This window comes from Muscardinus avellanarius (assembly GCF_963383645.1).
Source record: "Muscardinus avellanarius genome assembly, chromosome: X".
Taxonomy (NCBI): domain Eukaryota; kingdom Metazoa; phylum Chordata; class Mammalia; order Rodentia; family Gliridae; genus Muscardinus; species Muscardinus avellanarius.
The window spans coordinates 24,721,392-24,745,481 of NC_137792.1; the positions used below are offsets into that span (position 1 = coordinate 24,721,392).

At 40.0% G+C, this 24,090-nt stretch overlaps 1 protein-coding gene across 3 annotated transcripts in view; it reads right to left on the minus strand.

Annotated features, from left to right (window-relative positions):
• TAB3 (TGF-beta activated kinase 1 (MAP3K7) binding protein 3) overlaps positions 1-1,638 on the minus strand; it is a gene marked incomplete at both ends in the record, with an annotated part of 31,822 nt that extends 30,184 nt beyond the window's left edge. For all 3 annotated transcript variants that reach the window (XM_080719178.1, XM_080719179.1, XM_080719177.1), the window contains one exon: positions 1,537-1,638. In XM_080719178.1, the coding sequence (XP_080575304.1) occupies positions 1,537-1,638 (102 nt within the window). The remainder of the gene's footprint in view (positions 1-1,536) is intronic.
• Between the last annotated feature and the right edge of the window lie 22,452 nt (positions 1,639-24,090).

The window sequence follows — 24,090 nt, forward strand, 5'->3', positions numbered from 1 at the left end:
AAGTTGTCAGACGAAAATCATAAACCCAGTGAGCTGGACCTAGTAAAAGGTTTGTAAACAAAGGAAGCACCCATTACCACCATTGTTCTGTGAGTTTCTATTCATGATTAACTTCTCATGTATGTATATCATTTATATCCTCAGCTGCTCCCGCTATAGTAAGGTAGTGTGAACATTAGTAGCACAGAAGGGAGACTGGTGGATAGGTTAGGAGTATTGCTCTCCAAAGTAAATCAACCAGGAAGTTACCATAACCCAAAACGCAACAGGGGGAGGCAGCAAGCCTGTTTCTGTTGCCCTTTGTGTGGAAAGACACATTCTATTTTAGAAATGAAAGATTTCAGTGTGACAAGACAAGGGGAATGTTTATGAACTAAAAAATGTGGTTTTACACTTAAAATCACTTATGAATATAAGGATTTGTCAGGGCTGGAGAGGGTATAGCTCAGTGGTAGAGCACTTGCCTAGCAAGTTGTAAAGTTCAATCTCCAGTACTGCCAAGAAAAAATAGGAAGAAAAGAGTGACTATTAGCTCGTGATGCACTTGGGAGGCTCAGACAGGAAGATCGCAGGTTGGAGGACACTACGTGGTAACAAATATAAAAAGGGATAGTAGGGTATAGGTCAGAGGTAGAGCACACCCAGGTTCAATCTCCAGTATCACTCACACACACACACGCACGCATGCACACACACGCACACACGTATGCCAAAAACAAAACAGAACTAACAACTGAAAAGGTTCAGAAGTGTATAGTTAACCTGTAAAGAAGTTAACATGAGCCGGGCGTGGTGGCGCACGCTTGTAATCCCTGCGCTTGGGAGGCGGAGACAGGAGGATCACACAGGTTCGAAGCCAGCCTCAGCTGGCTTAAGAGACCCTGTCTCCAAATAAAATATAAAATAGGTCTGGGAGTGTAGCCTGGAGGTAGAAGGCCCCTGGGTTCCATCCCCAGTACCACCAAAAAAAAAAAAAAAAGAAGTTAACATGATAAATTTGAGATTCAAAATTCAACTATAGGAGCTGGGGGTGTAGATCATGGTAGGAATTAGGCCCTGGGTTACATTTTCAGAACTGCCAAAAATAAATATAAAAATAAGCCCACCAAGATTTCGGGGATTAATGACAGCCCTCAAAATTCAAACAGTTATATGTAAGGAAAAAACTTTTTTCTTATTGCTATATGCCTTTACTTTTTCCTCACAGTGGTTCTCAACAGGGAGAGATTTTGCTTCTTGTGAGACATTTGGCAATGTCTGCAGACATTTTGGGGCTGTTACAATCATGGAGATGCTTCTGGTATCTAGGGATTGAGGCCAGGGACGCTGCCCAACACCCTACCAAGCACAAGGCAGATCTGTACAATAAAAAAATTACCCAACCCAAAACAGCACCAATGCCAAAGTCCAGAATTCCTGCTCTAAGTGCCCCCCACAAACACACACCTGAAGACTTAACTGAGTAACCACAACACAAAGCCAACCCAAATAAGAAAAACTATAACTTAATATCACCATCTCTGGTACGAAATTTACCTGTAACATGCACTGAGACACCACACCCTCTGGAATTTCAGGGAAGCGTTGTCGGAGATCATGGAGAACCTGAATATCAAGCTGTGAGCTGCTTTGCGCCATGCCAGAGAAAGTGGTGGTCAAGTTTTGTTCAGAAAATGGATGTTAACTAGTCTTCCAAAAGTAATGATCTTCCAACACCAAAGTCATTTTCTATTGAAAGAAATTAGAGTATGGTTAAACCGAGTTACACATTTTATTTTATTTAATCAGACATCAACATTTAAACTTAGTGAGACTGTTTGCAAATAAAAAATAAAATAGGTCTAGGGGTGTAGCCCCTGGGTTCCATCCTCAGTCAGTCTGTCTGTGTGTGTGTGTATGTGTGTGTGTGTGTGTGTGTCTGTCTGTCTCTCTCTCTCATGCGCGCGCGCACACACACACACACACACATATAAATAAATAACCCTAAAATAAGTATATCTCACTTGTTAGAAAATTAACAAATTCAAGCCAGGCGTGGTGGCGCACCCTTGCAATCCCCGCGCTTGGGAGGCGGAGATAGAGGAGGATCGCACAGGCTCGAAGCCAGCTATGCTGGCGTAAGAGACCCTGTTTCAAAAATATAAAATAGGTCTGGGAGTGTAGCCCAGAAGTAGAAGGGCTTCCAGGAACCTCAGTACCACCAAAAAAAAAAAAAAAAAAAGAAAGAAAGAAAGAAAGAAAAAGAAAATTAACAAATTCAGCCAGTGTGGTAACTCATGCTTATAATCCCTGTACATGGGAGGCTGAGACAGAGGATTACAGATTTGAGCCAGCCTCGGCAACTTAGCAAGACCTTTTTCCAAATAAGAAATAAGAAATAAAATCAGAGCCGGGCATGGTGGCACACACTTATAATCCCAGCATTCGGAAGGTGGAGACTGGAGGATATGCGGTTCGCGGAGTGCCTCAGCTACTTAGTGAGGCCCTCCACAACTCAGTGAGACCCTGTTTCAAAACTACAAAGACTAAAAAATAGGGCTGGAGATGTAGCTTGGAGGTACAATGCCCTTCCATCTCCAGTACCGCCAAAAAAATAAAATAAAATCAGGCTGGTGGTATAGCTTGAAGGTAGAATGCTTGAGTTCAAACCCCAGTACCACAAAATAAATAAACAAATAAATAAATGAAAATCAGCACATTCAACTTAAGCAGAGATGCTTTGAATGTAATATTGCCAGTCAGTGGCTTAAAAAAATTTTTTTTTAGTTTCATTGAAATGGTGAAAACAATCACAGCAATTACATTAAAAGTACAGAGAATTATTATTTTGCGAGCTTATTTTTGCAGTCTTGAGAGACTCTACTCATGTTTTCCCAAGGGCTATCACGTCCCTCCTCTAAATCACAAAAATCATTTTGGTGTCTGGAATAATGAAATAAAGAAATAATGACAACATGACCACAAAGCATACTTGTTTTTCTTTGCATTTTCTGGGTACTTTGAAATCAAAAGGTTTTCATTTACAGTCAAAGTAAAGGAAGCCCAACATCTAAATGAAACAACTAGGCAACCAAAAGTGGAAACGTGCAATCTTTGTTTTCAAAAATAATGCCGAATGCTCATCCTTAGTCAGACCTGCCTCTCGCTTGGCTTGCACCTCATTCTGCTGCCTATAGCACAAGCAATAAGATGACAGGGAAACGGTAGACAAAACAGACCCTCAAATTCCATGGTACTATTCAAATTAAGCACCCACGTAAATAAGACAACTCCTGGAGCAATACCCAGTATTAAAAAAGCGGTATCTACCATATGATCTTATAGTATTCCTGCTATGTTCAATCACTTAATGGTTAAGTATTTTTATTTTATTTTTTGCAGTACTAGGGTTGAACCCAGGGGCATTCTACCTCCGAGGTAATAGCCACAGCCCTACTTTTTATTCTTTTTTTGTTGTTGTTGTTGTTTTTGCGGTACTGGGGATTGAACTAGGGGCTTTCTACCTCTGAGCTATATACCCAGTCCTATTTTTTTTTTATTCTTTATTTTGAAACAGGGTCTCACTAAGTTGCAGAAGGTCTCATTAAGTAGCTGAGGCTGCCCTTGAACCTGTGATCCTCCTGTGTCAGCCTCCTAAGTACTGGGATTACAAGCGTAAGCCACCACGCCTGGCTCATTATTCTTCATTTTGAAACAGGGTCTCACTAAGTTGAGGAGGGCCTCACTAAATAGCTAAGGCTGGCTGTGAACCTGCAATCCTCCTGTCTCAGCCTCCCAAGCACTGAGATTACATGCATGTGCCACTGCACCTGGCTATGGTTAGGCTTTCAGCAACTTAGTGAGACCCTGTTTCCAAATTAAAAAAAAAAAAAATATATATATATATATATATATATAAAGGTCTGGGAGTATAGCCCAGAGGTAGAAAGCCTCTGGGTTCCACCTCCACCACAAAAAAAAAAAAAGAATGAAAAGTATCTGTATAAGGACACATGAAAACCACAACTATAAGATACATGTCTAAGTCACAAATAAGGGAGGTTCATCCAACACCTAATCTGTTTCTTGCAATAGGCCTTAAAACTTTAAATCATGCTATTACTTGGGACAATGTGGAGGACTAGAGAAGATATTTTCTTTTTGGTACTGAAAACTGAACTCAGGGGAGTTCTACCTCCAAGTTACACTCCCAGCCCTATTTTTATTTTGAAACAGCGTCTCACTAGTTTGATAAGTCTCACTACTTGCGGTGGCCGTCCTTGAATCTGCAATCCTCCTATCTCAGCCTCCCAAGTATGGGAATTATAAGCATGTGCTACCACGGCTGGCTTACAGAAGATATTTTAAAAATAAAAAATGAGAAAAATATTGAATTGCTTTTGCTAGTTCATATTTTAGTAGATAAATATATATTCTCAAATATAACTTTCATTATGGGCAAGGGAGTTTCCTTTTGCATCCAATATGCTGACTTTTACTAAGAATCTAATTTTCTACCTTCCTCCTTCCAAACCAAGGCTGTAAAGGAGTTATAGACACTCTCTGTTTGCAGGTAGCCCAGAAAGCCCCTATGTATAAGACTCTGCCTAACTCCAGGTAAAAAAGTCAGAAGAGCTCTTGGCAAGTGCTTTAAGGACTTTCAACCATCAGCACAGAAGATGTCTGTCTAAAGAACATGAGGAAAAAATAAAACACGGGAGAGGGATACAGATAACTTTTGATTTGCACATAAACAGGTCTTATGGCCAGCCTGTACTACTCAGCCCGTTGCAACTGACTCCTTTGTCTGCTCTAATCTGGCTAATCTCCACGAAAACCGCTCTCTGTTGCCAAACCCAAGGGACATTTGGTTCCTGTGTCTCTTAACCTCTGTAGCATCTGACACTACTTACCTTTTTTTTTTTTTTTTTTTTTGCAAGGTCCCTTCTTTTTCAGCTGTGACATCACACTAGCCTGTAATGAGCTTTTTTTTCTGCCTATATCATGTGTGTGTGTGTGTGTGTGTGTGTGTGTGTGTGTGTATGTATTGAACTCAGGGATATTCTACCTCCAAGCTAAACCCCTAGCCCTATTTTTTTATTCTTTATTTTGTGACAGGGTCTCACCAAGTTTTGAAAGGCCCCAGTAAGTAACTGAGGCTGGCTGCAAACCTGCAATCCTCTTGTCTCAGACTCCCAAGTACTGGGATTACAAGCGTGCGCCACCACGTCCAGCTTTCTCTCATCATTTTAATGTTTGTTTTCCCTTGTTTTGTTTTTGTTTTTTTCCTAAACTGCCTCTTTTCATTCTATAATCTTTTGCCCAGGATCTCATCAACTACTAAAGTTTCCATGGGTTCCATCCCTAGTACCGCAAATAATGACAGTACTAATAATATTTACAGACTAATAATTCACAAATTGGTATCTTAAGCATCATGCTGAGACTATACAACATAAAGTCAACTAATACACAGCACCATATAAACATGTAAAAAGGTCTCAGTCAGTGAATACAAAGAGAAACTTCCCTCACTCACCATGACCCTTCCCCAAATGTTCTGAGTTCTATCCATGAATGATCCATTACTCAGTTAACAAAACTAGAAACCAAGGCGTGGACCCTGGTTCGGTAATTTACTAGTCTCTAGGGAAGACACCCAACCTTCCATCTGTAAGATGGAACTCAAAGGGTTACAGTAAAACTTAAGTGACAAACAGCAATAAGCAAGGAGCCATTAATTACTATTATTCAGGCCACACTTAAATACTGTTCTCATCAACATTATAGCAGCAACTTCCCACGCCGCACCCTTTCAGGGCATTACCCTAAGACATCTCCCAGAGATACTTTCTTATCTTCCCTCCCGCCACACTGCTTCTCCAGGTCCTACTGATCCTGTCCACGCCAGCAGTGGTGGTGTTTCCTCTAAGAAGGCTCCTACTGATGTCCCTCCGCCATGTCCTACTGCCTACACTCCCTAGAGGACCTCCCACCATGCTGCTACCACAGGCTGTGCTCAGTTCAGAGCACTACATACACTAAACTGAAACTACCTCAAATGTCTCAGATGAAATCCCAGCTCCCTTTGCAATGTGCCGTTATGCCAGAGAGTGGGGAACTACTAACAAAGCGACGAGAACATGTGATAAGGACCGGAAGTCAGCTTGAAGAGGTTTCCAATGGCCAGACCTGCAACAATTTGAACACCAAAATAATAAAAGACAGTAATGAATCATAAGCTTGTGCTTAAATGTATACATCCATCATGGAGAAGGAAGGGCTTCTGTTTGCGGTACAAGCCAGTGGTAAATGCGCAGCCCTCAGTTTACTCTAAGTAAGTACGGTAATGGATGCTAAATCGAGGGGAAATATGGATAAGGAGTAGAATGTATGCATGGTTTTACAAATTTCTCACCAAAGCTTATTAACTGCAAGGGGGAGATATAATTATCTAATTGGCAAAATGAACATCTGGCTTGAGTGATAACAATAAGTATCACCAATGAGGGCCAAATGGAAAGCATATGCCTCCAGATGTGAACGCCCTGGAGGGGTAAGGGATATAGCACTTTACAGTATAACCTGAAACTACTCATGAAGAAACAGACAAACCCAAAATGATACATGTTCTATTTTTTAAAAAGGGGGAGGAAAATGTCATCTTATAAAAATGTCTATATCATAAAAGTCAAAAGCTAGAAAAATATCCCAGATTGAGAGAGAAAGCTATAACAACTAAATATCTAATCCTAAATTGGATCCCATACTAAAGGAGGAACTATTATAAAAGATATTAATCGATCAATTGACAAAATGAAATATGTATGGTACGTTACAAGTATTCTGTTGACGCTAACTATATTGAATTTACTGAATTGACAGCTATGATGTGGTTACATACAAGAATATTTGTAATTTTAGGGCAATAGAGTGTTTAACTCTCAAATATGTTAGAAAAAACATATACTATTTATGTGTATATGAGGCATTTTGTTTTTGTGCTACTAGGTACTGAATCCAGGGTCTTATGCTTGCTAGGAAAGTGTTTTACTACAGAGTGTATTCCCAGCCCAGTACAGTGTGTGTGTGTGTGTGTGTGTGTTGGGGAGGGGGGGGTTGACACTGGGGACGGAATCTAGAAGCATTCTACCTCTGAGCGACATCTCCAGCAGTATTTTTAATTCTTTATTTGGAAACAGGGTTTCACTAAGTTGTGGAAGGCCTCACTAGGTAGCTGAGGCTGGCCTTCAACCTGTGATCCTCCTATCTCAGCCTCCCAAGTACTGGGATTACAAGTGTATACCTCCACACCCAGCTCAGTATGTTTATACACAAATGTGCAATACACACATACATATACACATAAAGAAACGAGGCACACCAGGAAACATGTTAACGATGGGTCAACCAGGGTAAAGGCTATAGAGTATACTTCATACTATTTTCATTTTTGTAATTTAAGTTTGAAACTATTTGCAAATAAAAAGAAAAAAACAATACGAGAGCAAAATAAAGAAATAAATTAAAAAAAAACACCTACCAAACAAAAGCCTATTGCTCTATTCAAGCTATATGCTTCGTTCACTACTGCATTTCCACAGCTCAACCCAGTGTCTACTCACATTCTGTTAAATCGCGAACCAATTGTACTATAATAAACCAACCTCTTTTATAAGACAGATCTGGATAAAACATATTCAAAGAAAAATACATAGATGAACCTTCTAGATGAATCTGGCCCTTCTACCTTGTGTCCCCAATCCCTTGCAAATACTGGGAATACAGACATGACCTATGTACCACACTTTATGAACGCTTAGGAAAAAAGAAAAATAGGCTTAGACTACTAAATTAATGGATACATTTTCCTAATCTGCCCCTTTCAAAATATCTCAGATCTAAAATGTTTGGATTCTACTAGATTAAAAATCTAGGTGTTGCCAGGCGTGGTGGCGCCCGCGCTTGGGAGGTGGAGACAGCCTCGCTGGCTTAAGAGACTCTGTTTCCACATAAAAATGTTAAAAAATAGGTCTGGGAGTGTAGCCCGTGGGAGTGTACCCCGGAGGTAGAAGGGCTTCCAGGAACCCCAGTACCACACACACACAAAAAATCTAGGTGTTAAAATACAACTTATTACAAAGTATTTGGTGATAATTTGACTTTTTTTTTTCTGAATCAGGGTTTTAATTGTCCATCTTTCTGAGCAAAACAAACACTGACTGTAATTTGAGCAGTAAACAATCTATACTTTGCACTGGCCAATGGAATGCTAGCTAGATGTGTAATCATGTCAAGCTACTGAAGCTCTAAGGTAGAGCTATCTAATAAAAATACAAAGCAAATCACAAGGATAATTTAAATGCTCTAGTGGCCACGTTAAAAAGAAAAAGCAAGCCAGGCATGGTAGTGCATGCCAGTAATCCCAGTAGTTACAAGGCTGAGACAGGGGGATTGCAGGTTCAAGGCCAGCACCAGCAATTTAGCAAGGCCCTCAACAACTTAATAAAACCCTGTTTTAAAATAAAAAATAAAAATAGGACAGGGAGTGCAAGTTAGAAATAGCACAACCCTGGGCTCAATCCCCAGTAGCACATTCACAAAAAAGTAAATGGAAGTAAAATTAATTTTAACATTCTTATTTAACCCAGCATATAAAAATATTGTATTAATATGAGATGAATATAATGTCCACTGACATTTTACAATATTTTTTCAAGCCAAATCATTGAAATTCAGTATATATATTTTCTTAAGTGAGTCCAAGGTATGTTTTACACTTCTGGAACATCTCAGTTTAGACTGGGCACATTTCAGTGCTCAGTAGCTATCTGTCATTAGGGAATACTTCACTGGACATTGCAGTTTAAAACTTTAGCATCTTTAAAGAAAAGGCTAAAGCCAGGTGTGGTGGTGCATACCTGTAATCCCAGTACTTGGGAGGCTCACCGTCTTGTAGCCAGCCTCAGCTACTTACTGAGGCCCTCAGAAACTTAGTGAGATTCTGTTTCAAAATGAAGAATAAAAAACAGGGCTGGAGGTGTAGTTCGAAAGTAGAATGGCCCTGGATTCAACCCTCAGTACCACAAAAATAAGTGGTTAAATAAATAAATAACAAGCTAGCCAGGCATGGTAATACATGCCTATAATCCCAGTATTTGGGAGGCTAAGACAAGGAGGATTGCAGGTTGGAAGCCAGCCTCAGTAACTTAGCTAGACTCATTTTCAAAATAAAAAATAAAAAGGGCTTGGGTGTAGTTTGGAGGGAGAATGCCCCTGAGTTCAATCCCCTTTACCAAAAATAGTAAGAGGCTAAAACTAAAACTAAGATATTTAAATCTAATGCAGGTAGAGCATTCCATAATCCCAAAATGTGAAATTCAAAATCTGAAATCAACATGATGCTCATAAATCTTGTGTTTGGAACATTTTAGATTTTGGACTTTTAGACTAGGAATGCTCAGGCAGTAAAGCCTATGCAAATATCCCCAAATGTGAGAGGAAGCAAAACAAAAAACGTTGGAATACCTCTGGTTCCAAGAATTTTGGATAAGACATAGTCAACCTGAATCTCCTCTGAAGGTATACAAATGACTAGGCATAAGACCTAGTGCAGGCTGGGTAATCAGCAGATAACAGGGGAAATGAAAAAAATTCAATGGTAAAATGACTTTAATCGAATCTGCCTATATTAACAGAAATGATAAAGCAGCATTCCCACTGGGAAATTATGCCTCAGTATTTGAGGGGCTGAACATATTCAGAACACCTCATGAGTAGTTAATCAAATCTTCAATAAATAGCTTCTGAAGCACCCAAACATTTATTTTCCTAATGACTTCCCCAAAATGGTTTTACTTATTTCCAAACTCTAATAAGCAGTCTTTAAAATACAAGGAGAGCTGAGCATGGTGGCACATGCTTATAATCCCAGTACCTGGGAGGCTAAACAGGAGGATCACAGCTTCCCATGGCCAGCCTCAGCCACTCACTGAGGCCCTCACCACTTAGGGAGACTCTATTTCCAAATAAAAAATAAAATAAGGGTGGGCGGTAGAACGCCCCTGCCTTCAGTCTAGCACCACGAAAACCCCCACAAACACACACACACACACACACACACACACACACACACACACACACACACGAGAAATACGGCTGTCTTATTAGAAAGAAGAAAAGGCAACAAGAGTCAACAATAATGATCAATCTCAGGTGTAAAAACGTGGGGTCCAGCTGAGCACGGCGGTATATGCTTATAATCTTAGTCCTTGGGAGGCAGAGACAGGAGGATTTCAACTTCCAGGCCAACCCCAGCCATTTACCAAGAACCTGCTTCAAATTAAAGGGGGGAAGGTATGAGGTAGAAATCTTAGGTAGAAATTTGTTGTTTCGGTACACACAAGAAGCAGTGCAAAGGGAATGAAGTTGCCTTTTTTCATGGTTACAAATACTTATACTTGAAAATTCCTAGCAAAGCATCTTTTAAATCAGAGCCAACAACTTGAACACCGACAAAAAGAGCAACCATACGAAAAGATGATTAATAGTAGACTGACTTACCACAACGAACAGGAACTTAATCTGATAAAGACATATTTTCCTTAAGGGATTATGCATGTAATGATCTTAAGAGTGGCTGGCACGCTACCTTGTATAAACATTCACTCATATGAGCACCAACTGACCTGTGTATTTTATATATTAAATAACACTCTAAAATAAACTTAATTTTTTGAAGTTCTTCTTTTATTCTTTTTATTTTTGTTGGTACTGGGGTTCCTGGAAACCCTTCTCCCTCCGGGTTACTCTCCCAGACCTATTTTATATCATTTTTATTTGGAAACAGGGTCTCTTAAGCCAGCGAGGCTGGCTTCAAACCTGCGCGATCCTCCTGTCTCGGCCTCCCAAGCGCGGGGATTACAAGTGTACGCCACCACACCTGGCCCTTTTTGAAGATTATGTATTGTTAAAATACTTTTTAAAAAGTGATCTTCCACCAGGCATTGTGGCCCATGCCGCTCATCTCAGTACTTTCGAGGCTGAGACAAGAGGATCGCAGGTTTGAGGCCAGCCTCAGCAACTTAGTGACACCCTGTTTTCCAAAGAAAAAATAAAACAGACTAGGGGTTTAGTTCAGAGATAAAATGCCCTTGGGTTCAATTCTCAGTACCACAAAAAACAAAGCAGTAGTGTCCCTTTCGTTCACTAAGCGTTTAGACCAACAGATATTTTACAAACAAAATATTCCAGCCAACAAATTAAGTCAGCTTCCTTTAAAAAACACTTAAAAGTTTCATAGTAAAGTGCTACACTCTACTTTTTAGCCCCATGGAAAACAACTAAAATTGTGTCTTACCATATTATAGATTTGGCAACAATGCACATCAAAATACACAATCTATTCTTGTCCATATACATCAGTGTATGTATGCATTAACTACTACACAAAATACATAGTGACTTTCATTATAATGGGCTACTCTTTTTTATGCAATATCAAAAGTACTGAATGATGATTTGGCAGAGGACTCAAGCAGCACCTGAGCTATACGGGCTAGGTTCAGATGTGCCCAAACACCTGGGGCCCCCTTGAAATCCCTCCGCTAAAGAAGCCCAGATGGCCACAGCTGTGGACTGTAAAGCCATGATAATCCTAGATCAAAGACGAAGAAAAACACTGAAGGTATAAACCCTCTGACACGGCATAGTTTAGGGGCAAATGAACCAGGAGATTAATCTCTACAGGGCTGACCCTTTACTGCCTGTCAGCTTTGTGGGGACTATTAATTTCTGAAGGCAAAACAAAGTCTGGGGGCCTGGGCGTTGTGCCTAGCTGTGATATCAGGGACGCGCCCTTCAGCTGAGTAGCAGCCTCCCTGATTCAGGATGGCACCATGAGGCACAGGGGATCTGCTCCTCGAAAAGCAGCTGCTAGGTTTTCTCCCAAAAGAATTCTTCCTCCCAGTCAGAGAGGGAGCACCCCAGGAGCTCTGCTCCGATACAATTCCCTACATATTAGAAAATGACGTGGACGCTTAAGTGCTGTGTTTCCCCAGCCTTTTCTGAGCTCAGCAAATACACAGGATGGTGCCATTATAGCTCAGTGTTGAGCCTCTGCCAGAATTTTAGCTCACTTCCTAAAATAATTATATCAGAGGTTGCAAACCAATGGTCTGTGGGCCAAATCCAGCCCACAGATCTGCCTGATTTGGCCTTGGCAGCATTAAAAGAAAAGTTGATCTACATCTCAAATAGGAAGACTTCAGATAAAAATTTAGATATCTAGCTTTTCTTTGAAGAAATCAGACCACCTAGGCAACTGCAGGCAGCAACTGCCTGAAGATGAGGTATCAATCCTTTTTTGGGGGGCAGTACTGGCGATGGAACCCAGGAGCATTCTACCTCTGAGCTATACCCCCAGCCCTATTTTTTATTCTTAATTTTGAAACAGGGTCTCACTGAGTTGCAAAGGGCCTCACTAAGTAGCTGAGGCTGTCCACGAACCACGATCCTCCTGTCTCAGCCTCCCGAATGCTGGGATTACAAGTGTGCACCACCACGCCCGGCTCACCAATCCCCTTTTAGAAAGGCCAAATCCACTCCTCTGTGTATGCGTATTCTGAGCCTTGACTCAGTCATTTACATACCTGCTGTGTTGTGACACCTAAACTGTGTTCTACAAAGAGGCTTAAAGATACTATGGTAATTATCAGTTTGTTCTAATGTGTCTAATAGTATACTATTGAAGCAGTAATTTAAGGAACAATAATTTTTCATTATGTAAGACTGTCCCAGGACAGGAAAAGTATTTAGTATCATGACCCTTCCCATAAAATCTCAGTAGCACCAAGGCGCCCCTAGAGAGACAATAATAGCTCACAACCCTGCTGACTTGTTAAGATTAATGAGGTGGGCATCTCCCAGGTTGGAATAAAAGTTTGCCTTGTCTTGAAAAATCGTTTAAGGTTACAAAACGAAATCAGCTGTAGTGGCACACATATATAATCCTAGTACTTGGGAGCCTGAGTCAGGAGGATGGCAGGTTTGAGGCCAAACTCAGCAACTTAGACTCTCAAAAACTTAGCAAGACCCTATTTCAAGGTAAAAAATAAAAAGGGCTAGGAGTGCAGCTCGGAGATAGAATGCTCCTGAGGTCATCTCCAGTACCAACAGTAAAAAAAAAGATTAAAAATTAAAGAATTACTCATTTTTTTCTGATAAGTCTGGCCTAGTGACAACTACTAAACTAAAACAAGTATGTGTACTGGTATGGAACTTTCATCTATTTTCTAACTGCTTTGGAGGTTTTGATTTTAGACAGTATTTACTCAAGCATACTTATGTACCAGGAACTATACTAAGTGCTTTATCTCACTTTACCCCCAATATAATCCCAGAGAGAGGTAATAATATTATGCACATTTTTTCTTTTTGGTACTGGGAATGGAACCCAGGGATGTTCTACCTCTGAGCTATACCCCTAGCCCTTTTTATTTTGAGACAGGGTCTCACTAAGTTGCTTAAGATATTATCCACATTGTACAAATAAGGAAACTTGAGGCTCAGAGAGAATAAATAATCTATCTGCTGTCCCAGTATTAAGAGGTGGCAAAGTTGGATACAAATCTGAAGTCTATTCTCTTACTCATTATTCTCCTCCTACACTGCTGGCTATCTGGTAAGACTCTAATGATGTTATAACTTTTTTTGTCTTGCAGTGCTGGGGACTGAACCCAGAACCTTGAATATGTTAGGCAAGTAAGTGCCCTACCAATGACCTATGCCTCACGCCACACTGATGTTTTAACTTTGGTGGCAGGGGAGAGTGTACTTGGGAACCGAATCCAGATGATACCTCAGAACTATTTGGAAATAGAGTCTTGCTAACTCAGCCTATAGAGAAATGGCCAAATCTAAAACCAAGTCAAGGAATATAGAGGATAAGGTTGGAGCATCTTGTAGTACCAAAAACTACAGAAGTACTCATATTAAAAAACCCATGACTGTGGGCACATGTCAAAACAAGGCAGGAGCCAAATGAAAGTTCCCAATGACCAAAGCTGGAAAAACCAGAACACCAAAACAAAGTAGTATTAGATTATGACTCAAATATGAAATACATACCCATGAGCCCAGGCTGATATAAAGAAATGTTTAAATAAGTGGGATAGAGGGTAACAAATTTTCCAAGCCAAAGAAGTCAAGAATTATGTGTCTCATTTGCCCTCAAAGAGAGGGAGCTTGTACATTATGACTTCTTTCCAAAGAGCACAGTATAGGAAAGGATGGGGAAAAAAGATTCCGCTTACAGTGAAGGAACCTGGCAAACACTCTCTCGGCCAGGTAATCAAGGTCATTATGAATAGTGATTAACATGGTGATCATATGTATTCTGGATACGATGTGATGAGAATGTCAAACGGCATCATCATCTTCTCAAAAATCCTACCCCTAGTCTAAGCCTGAGGAAAACATCTGACAAATCCCAACTGAGGCATATTCTCCAAAATACCTGATCAGTACTGCTCAAAACTGTCAAGGTCATCAAAGCAAGGTAAGCCTGAGAAACTGTCAGAGGCGAGAAGAACCTAAGAAGATAGAACAATGAAATGCGACGCGGCTTCCTGGATGAAATCCTGAAACAAAAAAATACATTACATTAAAAATGAAGGATATCTGAATAATATGAATTTCATTTAATAATGGGTCAATAATGGTTCTTTAATTATAGAAAATGTATCATACTAACATACGTTGTAAACAATAGGAGAAACTGGGTACAAGATAAAAGAAATTCTATTATCGAATTTTCAACTTTTATCTAAAATTAAAACTGTTCTAGAAAAATAAAGTCAAAGAACAGGGCATGGTAAGAATGCCTCAGCCACCTAGTGACATCCTGTTTCAAAGATAGGGCCAGGGATATAGCTCAGAAATAGAATGTCCCTGGGTACGATCCTCAGTACTGCAGAATAAAAAAATAGATAAATAAAATCTATCAAAAATTAGAAAAAATACTCAAATATGGCCTATGAGCTCTGGCATAGGAGTTTTTATGCTATTATTAATAACTGTCTTATTTTGATCTTTAATACTTTTATTGCTGCATTATAGTCTCACATCATAATGGAGTTTATAGTGATAGTGACAGACATGCACACAGCAGGAGGTGAGTTTTCCCCAGGCTCCCTCCCCACTCCCCCATGGGAGTTTTTTTATTCACATTTCAGCTCTGAAAGCATCTTTTCAGCAGTTTATAAATCTAAGAAAATGGCAAGATAGTTATCTTTTTGCTAACGTCCTAGCTTATTATAGGCAACAAAAACTAGCAGACTTCTGGTGCTCTGAAGTAACAGCAGACAAGATGCTAGGCCAAACTCTGATAGCAGGTGGCTCTTTTCCAAACCTCATTGGAAGTTGAATCTTTTTTCTTTTAGATCAAAAATGTCTTCTACTGAAATTAAATTCTACATTATTCCACAGAAGAAAGCTGCAGTTCAAAAAGAATTAAAAAAAAAAAAGCTGGGCAAAAAAATTAGCTGGATGTGGTGGTGCACACTTTAATCCCAGTATGTGGGGACTGAGACAGAAGAAGGATCACAGGCTCTCAGCCAGCCCCGGCTACTTAGTGAGGCCCTCCACAACTTAGTGAGACCTTGTTTCAAAATAAAAAATAATAAATAGAGCTGGGGGTGTAGCGTGGAGGAAGAATGCCCCTGGGTTCCATCCTCAGTACCGCAAAAAAAATTTACTAACTGTTCAACTCAGCTATTAAACATAGACTTGAAATATTTTTAAATTACAATAAAGACTAAGAAGCTGAGCCACGCAGGGTGATACATGCCTATGTAATCCCTGCTACATGGGAGAGACTGAGAGAGGAGGACCACCTATTTGAGCCAGCCTGGGCAACATAGTGAGACCTTGTCTCCAAATATGATAAAAAGGGCTGGGAATGTAGCACAGTGGTAAAGTACTTGCCTAGCATGCATGAGCCTCTAGATAAGATCTCCAGAATGACTTTAAAAGCCAACAACAAAAAGGCCAGGCCTGGTAGCACACACCTCTAAGTCCAGTACTTGGGAGGCTGAGAAAGGAAGATCACACGTTCAAGAACAGAATGCAGCAGTCTAGCAAGATTCTGTTTTAAAATAAAAAATAAAACAGAGCTGGGGGTGTAGCACAGAGGTAGAACCTCTCTGTGTTTAATCTCCAGTATCAAAAAAAAAAGATTAAAAAGCTGTGAAATCTGCACTATCCATATATAACGTAGATATTCCTTGGAGCAGATTTTCCAAGGCCCACCAGCCCCACCCAATGGGGATGCGAGCAATTCACTGTTAATTTACCTTTCATTAGCTGGTGAGTTTTCTAAAAGCAAGGGAACTGTCCAAAGAACTTGAACCTCCCACTGCTACACAGCTTGTAATAGCTTCTCAGGATCCTAATTTAAGATCTAAATATGTGAAATCACACAGACATTATTATTATTATTATTATTTTTTTTTTTTTTGGTGGTACTGGGGGTGGAACTCAGAGGCTTTCTACCTCCGGTCTATATTCCCAGCCCTATTTTATATTTTATTTGGAAACAGGGTCTCACTAAGTTGCTGAGAGCCTCAAAGTACCTCCTGTCTCAGCCTCCTGAGCACTGGGATTACAAGTATGCGCCACCACGCCTGGCTTGGACATCTTTTTTTTTTTTTTTTTTAATCCTTGTTCCTGAATGCACCAGGGAGGGATGTAAACATGAAACATGTTGATAGCAATATATTTTCATTTTCAAAAACAATATACATATACTCCAATATACACACATACTCCTTACCTCCAATTTTTCAATTGGTAAAACTTCAACTAAGACACCTTGTAGTTTGGTTTGCTACAATTCACAGTGAAAGCTTGAGTAGGCTGAAGACAGGGTCCTAAAAAATGAAAGGCCAAAGAGGTAAGATTCAAACTAAAAATTTTTAAAAAGACAGCATGATCAAGTTATATAGTATACAAATAAAAGTTCATAAAAATGCAAGCAGCCATTTGACTACATGAAATACACTCATGTAGAAAAATGTATTGCTATGTAAATAAATCTCATGTTTAATCAATGCTAAAAGATCTGACTTCGAGAGACACTCTTCGCTCAGTCAACTCTTGTGCCTAAGGCAGAACTCCAAATGGTAGAGGGTGCAAACTGAGGTTCTGGCTACAGGGGAAGCTAGCAAGGGGAGCTTTAGTTACCTCCTTGGCAAACAATCAGGGGTCCCTGTAGCTGCCCAAGATATACTAGTTATTAAAATTTAATGAGTATGATTACAAAATTGTATTTGAGCCCCTTTAGGGCCATAGGTCTTTAAAATTTAGTGAAACTGAATCAGTCTTTGGTAAAGCAGAGGACTTTTTTTTTTTTCAGGTCTGGAGATGGAACCCAGGGGCAGTCTACTTCTGAGCTACACCCCCGCACTATTTTTTATTCTTTATTTTGAAACAAGGTCTAAGTTGCAGAGGGCCTCACTGAGTAGCTGAGGCTGGACGGGAACCATGATCCTCCCATCTCAGCCTCCCAAATGCTGGGATTACAAGTGTTTGACACCACGCCCAGCTTAGCAGAGGACTTTTAAAATTCCTAGACCTCAAGTAGGCACCACACCCTAACTGCAAGCTGCAGCAGGGAAGGAAGTATACCATGTTTTCTTACAGGTTTTAGCTCTTCTACTCCATCCCCTCAGTAGCCAAAAATCACTCATCCACCATTCAGGAAGGACTTTAACTTCCTCAAGAAGGAAGAAAATTAGCCGGGTGTGGAGGTGCATTCTTAATCAAAAAATGGGCAATTGAGGGGGACATGTGGTGGTGCATGCCTGTAACCCCAGTATGTGGGAGGCCGAGACAGGGTGAACACAGGTTTCAGGCCTGGTCACTGTAATTTAGTAAAACTCAGTTTCAGAATAAAAAATAAAAGTGCTAAGGTATAACTCAGTGGGAGAATTCCCAGTTCTCAGAAAAATTAAAAGAATTGATTTATCATAAATGTTCATACACAAAGAATTTTAATTAAAGAAGAAAGCAGCACCTTAGGTCTTCAATTAAAGATTTTTAACAACTTAAGAACTGACTAGATATTTGAGGTGAACCAAATAGCTCTAGTGAAAGAAGACGAAGTTCTTCCATATAGAAAATTTTCCACTAATAACAGCAAAAGTGACTAAATTAGAACAATCACAATTTTGCAACCTTTAAAAATGCCTCTGGATGTTATACGGTATGCAATCACAGCAAGTACTAGTCCATCCCTCCAAAAAAGTATAATCTGAACCTAATTAAGCAAACAAATATAATTTCCAGCCAACATAAAATACAAAGGATGCTGGGTGTGGTGGTGCACACCTGTAATCCTAGTACTTGGAAGGCTAAAACAGGAGGAAAGCAGATTCAAGGCCAGACTCAGCAATTTGGCTAGACTATATTTTAAAAAGAAAAGTAAGACTGAGTGTATAGCTCAGAGGTAGATTGCCCCCAGGTTCAATCCCTAGCATACCCCCAACACACAAAATACAAAGGATAAAAGCACAAGTTACAACCCCACCAGAATGGGGTATTCTAAGTATGAATAAAAGCAGAGGGGGCTATTATGGTTTATTAGGAAATCAAGATTTAACTGGGTTGACTTGAGTATGGACTGGGTGTTGTCTATGCTATTAAGGAATTATTATTAAGTGTATTGTATGTGATAATGACATTACAATTATATAAAAAATGTGTTGCTTGAGAGGCACGTTAAATTAGGGATAGCCAGGTATGGTGGCACATGCCCGTAATCCCAGTACTTGGAAGGCTTAGACAGGAGAATTGCAGGCTCAAAGCCAGCCTCAGCAACTAGCAAGGCTTTCCACAACCTAGCAAGACCCTGCTTCCTAATAAAATATAAAATAGGGTTAGAGTATAGCTCCGAATCTCCAGCACCCCCACAACACAATCAGGAGTGAAATTATGTTTTGTATATGCTTTAAATTCTCAGCAAAAATAGAGAAGCAGGGACAAAACAAGTATGGTAAAGCCAGGCACAGAGGTCCATGCCTGTAATCCCAGTAATTGGGAGGCTGAGATAGAAGGGCTGCTGGTTTGGGGCCAGCTTCAGCAACTTTGCGAGACCCTATTTCAAAACAAAAAAATAAAAATGGGTCGGGATGTAGCTCTGAAGTAAAACTACCCTGGGTTTATTCCCCAGCACCACACACACTAAAAATGTTCACTGTGCCAGGCTGATGGCAAATGCTATAATCCTAATAAAGGGAAGGTTGAGAAAGGAGGACCACAGGTTTGCCTCAGCAATCGAGTAAGACTTTGTTTCAAAACAAAGCATATAAAGAAGTGAAGGTTTGTTCAGAAAAGGAACTAGAATGCCCCTGGTTTCAATTCCCCAGCACCCCCCACACACACACAAATTAACTAAACTTTTATTTGTATACATTTGAAAATGTATACAAGTTAAAAATAAAAATAATTAACTGGAAGTCACTGTAGTCCTTTAAGGAGAAAAAAGTAATATATTCAAAATAACACTTCAATTTTATACATACCAGTAGAAAAAAGCAGCTACAGATATAAAACTACTGAGAGTGTTCTTCAGCAGTCCAGGGATAAAATCCTTAAAAACCAACATTTCAGTATTTATTAAAAATTACAGTAAGTGATAAAAAAACTGAAGTGTGAAGACCACACCCTGACCTGAAGCTTCTTTTGTGCTGGTGAAAAAGTACATTCTTTCTATCCTGATGAGAAAAAAAGTCCACAGTAGGGAGGGACTGGTTCAGTAAAACAAGCTTTCTAAAGAAAAATAAATTTTAAAAAATGCAGAAAAGATAAAGATGGAGAAAATGCACATGTCCTAATAACATCTATCAACATTTCAAAGCAAGAGAGATTTGTGAGTTGGACAGGAGAAAACTGTAATGAATCAACTTACTTTCTGTGTGTGTGGTACTGGGGATTGAAGCACAGGACAATCGACCTCCAAGCTATACCCCAGCCCTAATTATTTTCTTTATTTTGAAACATGGTCTCACTTAAGTTGCCAGGGCCTCACTAAGTAGCTGAGGCTGGCTTCGAACCAGAGATCCTCCTGTCTCAGCCTCCCAAGTAGTGGAATTACAAGCGTGCACCACCATGTCCCGCTGTGAGTGAACTTTCAAAAAAATTAATCATTAAGTGATAAAGATAACAGTTCTTGAGAGAAAATGGATTAATACTAAATTTGAAGAGGAGGTATCCTTATACCCTAAAACATGTAGTAATAATGACCATCGCATGTTGAATCTGCTCCAAATAAATAAGGGTATTTGAGGTTCACTGGCCTAATGCAGGCTAATTAACTGCGCAAGAACATCATTTGAGGTGTTAGGCAACTAAGAACTGAGAAAGTAAGAACTGAGAAAGAATCACTGCCCAGTAACAAAGGGAGTAGCAAGGATGTTGAAAACAGCATGCACTAATAAGTATAGAAGCACTGGCTTTATTACTGGTAAAGGGGCCCGAGGCAGGTCAGCTTTTTGGCCTCCTTTTTTTTGACCCAGAGGGATAGAGCAAACGAGATTTTGGCTGAGAGTCCATCAAGAGTGAAGCAACAACAATGCCTTAAAGAAGTATCCAGGAAGCCAGGCGTAGTGGCACGGGCTTGTAATCCCAGTACTTGGGAGGATGAGACACAGGTTAGCGGATAACTTCAGCTACATAAGTGAGGCCCTCTGCGATTTAGTGAGACCACGATTCAAAATAAAGAATAACACCTGGCATGGGGGCACACGGTTGTAATCCCAGCATTCAGGAGGCTGAGACAGGAGAATTACAGTTGGAAGCCAGCTTCAGCTACTTAGTGGGGCCCTTTGCAACTCAGTGAGACACTGTTTCAAAATAAAGAATAAAAAATAGGGCTGAGCATGTAGCTTAGAGTTTTTTATCCTATTAAGAAGTATGACTACAATGCACCAATAAAAATTTATTAAAAAAAATAAAAAGAAGTAGCATGCCCCTAGGTTCCATTCCTAGTACCGAAAAGAAAAAAAAAAAAAAAGTATCCAGGAAGGGAATTAGGGAAGTTTTGAGTTTATAAGAGTGACAAGAAAGAGAGCAAATAGCAAATGCACTGGGAAAAGAAAGAGGCAACTTTTTTAGAACTGAAAAAATAGAAGCCTGTCTAAAGAGAGGAAAAAGGATTATACATGTAAGTATTAAAAAAAAAAAAAAAAAAAAAGACTAGGCCGGGCGTGGTGGCACACGCTTGTAATCCCCTTGTAATCCCCGGGCTTGGGAGGCAGAGACAGGAGGATCGCGCAGGTTCGAAGCCGCGCGCGCTGGCTTAGGAGACCGTTTCCAAAATAAAAATGTAAAAAAAAAAATAGGTCTGGGAGTGTGGTCTGGATGTAGAAGGGCTTCCAGGAACCCCAGTACCACCGGAAAAAAAAAAAAAAAAAAGACTAGTGACAAAGCAAGCTTTATAATGGTGTAGAGAGACTTCCAAATTCAAAGCCAGTGTGACCATATTCTAGAAATGGGGTGAAGTGAGGGGACAGTGAGGATGGGATATAAAAGTGTCGTGATACATGGTTTACAGGAAAAAGCATAAAGCAAATGTGGTGGTATACACCTGTAATCCCAGTACTTGAGAGGCTGAGAATAGCAGGTTCGTGGCCAGCATGAGCAACTTAGTGAGGCCCTCCACAACTTATAGAGACTTTGTTTCAAAATAAAAGAAATAGCTAGCCATGGTGGTACATTTCTGTAATCCCAGTACTTGGGAGGCTGAGACAGGAGGATAGCAAGCTTGAGGACAGACACAGCAACTTAGCAAGACCACAGGCAAGTTACTTAACCTCTAATAGGCCCTGTTTCCTAATCCTTTCTTGAAACCATACCTAATTATCACACATTTACCTGAAAGGCTGCTGTGGGAATTAATTTGCATAGAAGGGAAAATTTTATAATTAGTAATATATTTATTCATTAGATTGACAGCTCACAAATGGCAGCAAATCAAAATCTCAGCAGAACTTCCTCTTCTATTTCTCAAGAACAGATGTATATTATATCCATATACAGGTATACTAAGCCAGGAGTCATAATGCTAAAAGGGTAATTAGAAAAATACTCTTTTTTCATGAGAGAAAAAACCGAATTGATACTATGCATCTCAATTTCAATAGCAATAAAGAGATTATATATTGAGCATCAGTTCAGACATTATGTTCAGCTGAAACTTAAATTTGTCCGTTGTCAAGGTCTAGAAATCATCCAATATGAGATGCAAAATGTTGCTGAATACTCATGAAATAACTTATGTGAATTTATACATACACACAGACAATATGTTACCTTTTAATAATGTACACAATATTACAAGTCAGGGCAGCTATTTAAAATAATGTTTCCATACAAGTAGGAAACAAATCTGAGGTTTTAGAAAAAAGTAAAAAAGTCATTGCCATTTGTTTATTTATTTATTATTATTTTTTGGTGGTACTGGGGTTCCTGGAAACCTTTCTACCTCCGGGCTACACTCCCAGACCTATTTTATATTTTTATTTGGAAACAGGGTCTCTTAAGCCAGAGAGGCTGGCTTCAAACCTGCGCAATCCTCCTGCCTCCCAAGAACAGGGATTACAAGCGTGAGCCACCACGCCTGGCAGTCATTGTCATTTGTAAATAAATTCTACCTCTATATAGAGTCAACAAAGAGCTGGGCTTGGTGGCGCCCACTTGTAATCTCAGCATTTGGCAGGCTGAGAGAGGAGAAACACGGTTCTTGGGCAGCCTTAGCTACTTAGTGAGGCCCTTTGCAAATCAGTGAGACACTGTTTCAAGAATAAAAAAAAATAGGGCTGGGGGTGTAGCTCAGAGGTAGTTGTCTCTGGGTTCCACTCCTAGTACCACAAAGGAAAAAAAAAAAAGTTGAGCCCAGTGTGGTGGCACACGCTTGTAATCCCAGAGTTTGGGAGGCTGAGACAGGAGGATCGCATAGTTTCAAAGGCAGCCTCAGCTATTTAGTGAAGTTCTCAGCAATTTAGGGAGAGCCTGTTTCTAAATAAAGTATAAAATAGGTCTGAGCATATAGCCTGGAGGTAGAAAAGCCCCTGGGTTATACCCCCAGTACCCCCCCCCACACACACACAAAGTCAACAAGAAGCCTCCTTATCTTGATTATGGAATATTAGAAATCTTTTCCTTGGTGGTATTGGGAATCGACCCAGGGATATTCAACCTTTGAGTTATATCCCCTGATTATTTATAGTATTAGTACTGGTATTTGAATCCAGAGGCATTCTACCTCTGAGCTGTACCCCAGCCTTAATTTATATTTTAGTTAGAAACAGGATCTCACTAAGTTACTGAAGGCTTTGCTAAATTGCTGAGGCTGACTTTGAACCTGTGATCTTCCTGTCTCAGCCTCCCATCTACTGGGATTACAGGCATACACCACCATGCTGGGAAGATAAGTAATAAAGCTGGACAAAAGATAATAATTTTTTTAATTTTTTTTTTGGTGTTGGCGATTGAACCTAGAGGCATTCTACCTCTGAGCTGCACCCTCAGCCCTATTTTATTTTTCATTTGAAAACAGGTTCTTGCTAAATTGTGGAGAGCCTCACTAAACTGCTGAGGATGGCCTTGAACCTATAATCAATCCTCCTGTCTCAGCCTCCCAAGTAGTGAGATTACAGGCATGCACCACAAAATCACTTTCTTAAAAGATACAAAGAAGCTGGGCATGGTGGCCCACACTTGTAATCCCGGCATTTGGGAGGCTGAGGCAGGAGAATCATGGTTCTTGGACAGACTCAACTACTTAGTGAGGTCCTTTGCAACTCAGTGAGACCCTGTTTGAAAATATAGAATAAAAACTAGGGCTGGTGGTGCAGCTCAGAGGTAGAACGCCCTTGGGTTACATCCCCAGTAATGTCAGAGGTGAGCCCAGCAATCTAAATGAGGAAGCTAGAGGTTAAATTGCATCTGACACTATTGTGGTTTCAATCTCATGTGTCGAACACTTGGTCCCTGATGCAGTCATGTTCAGAAGCAAGGTTTTGGTGAAGTGACTGGATCATAAGAATTTTAATC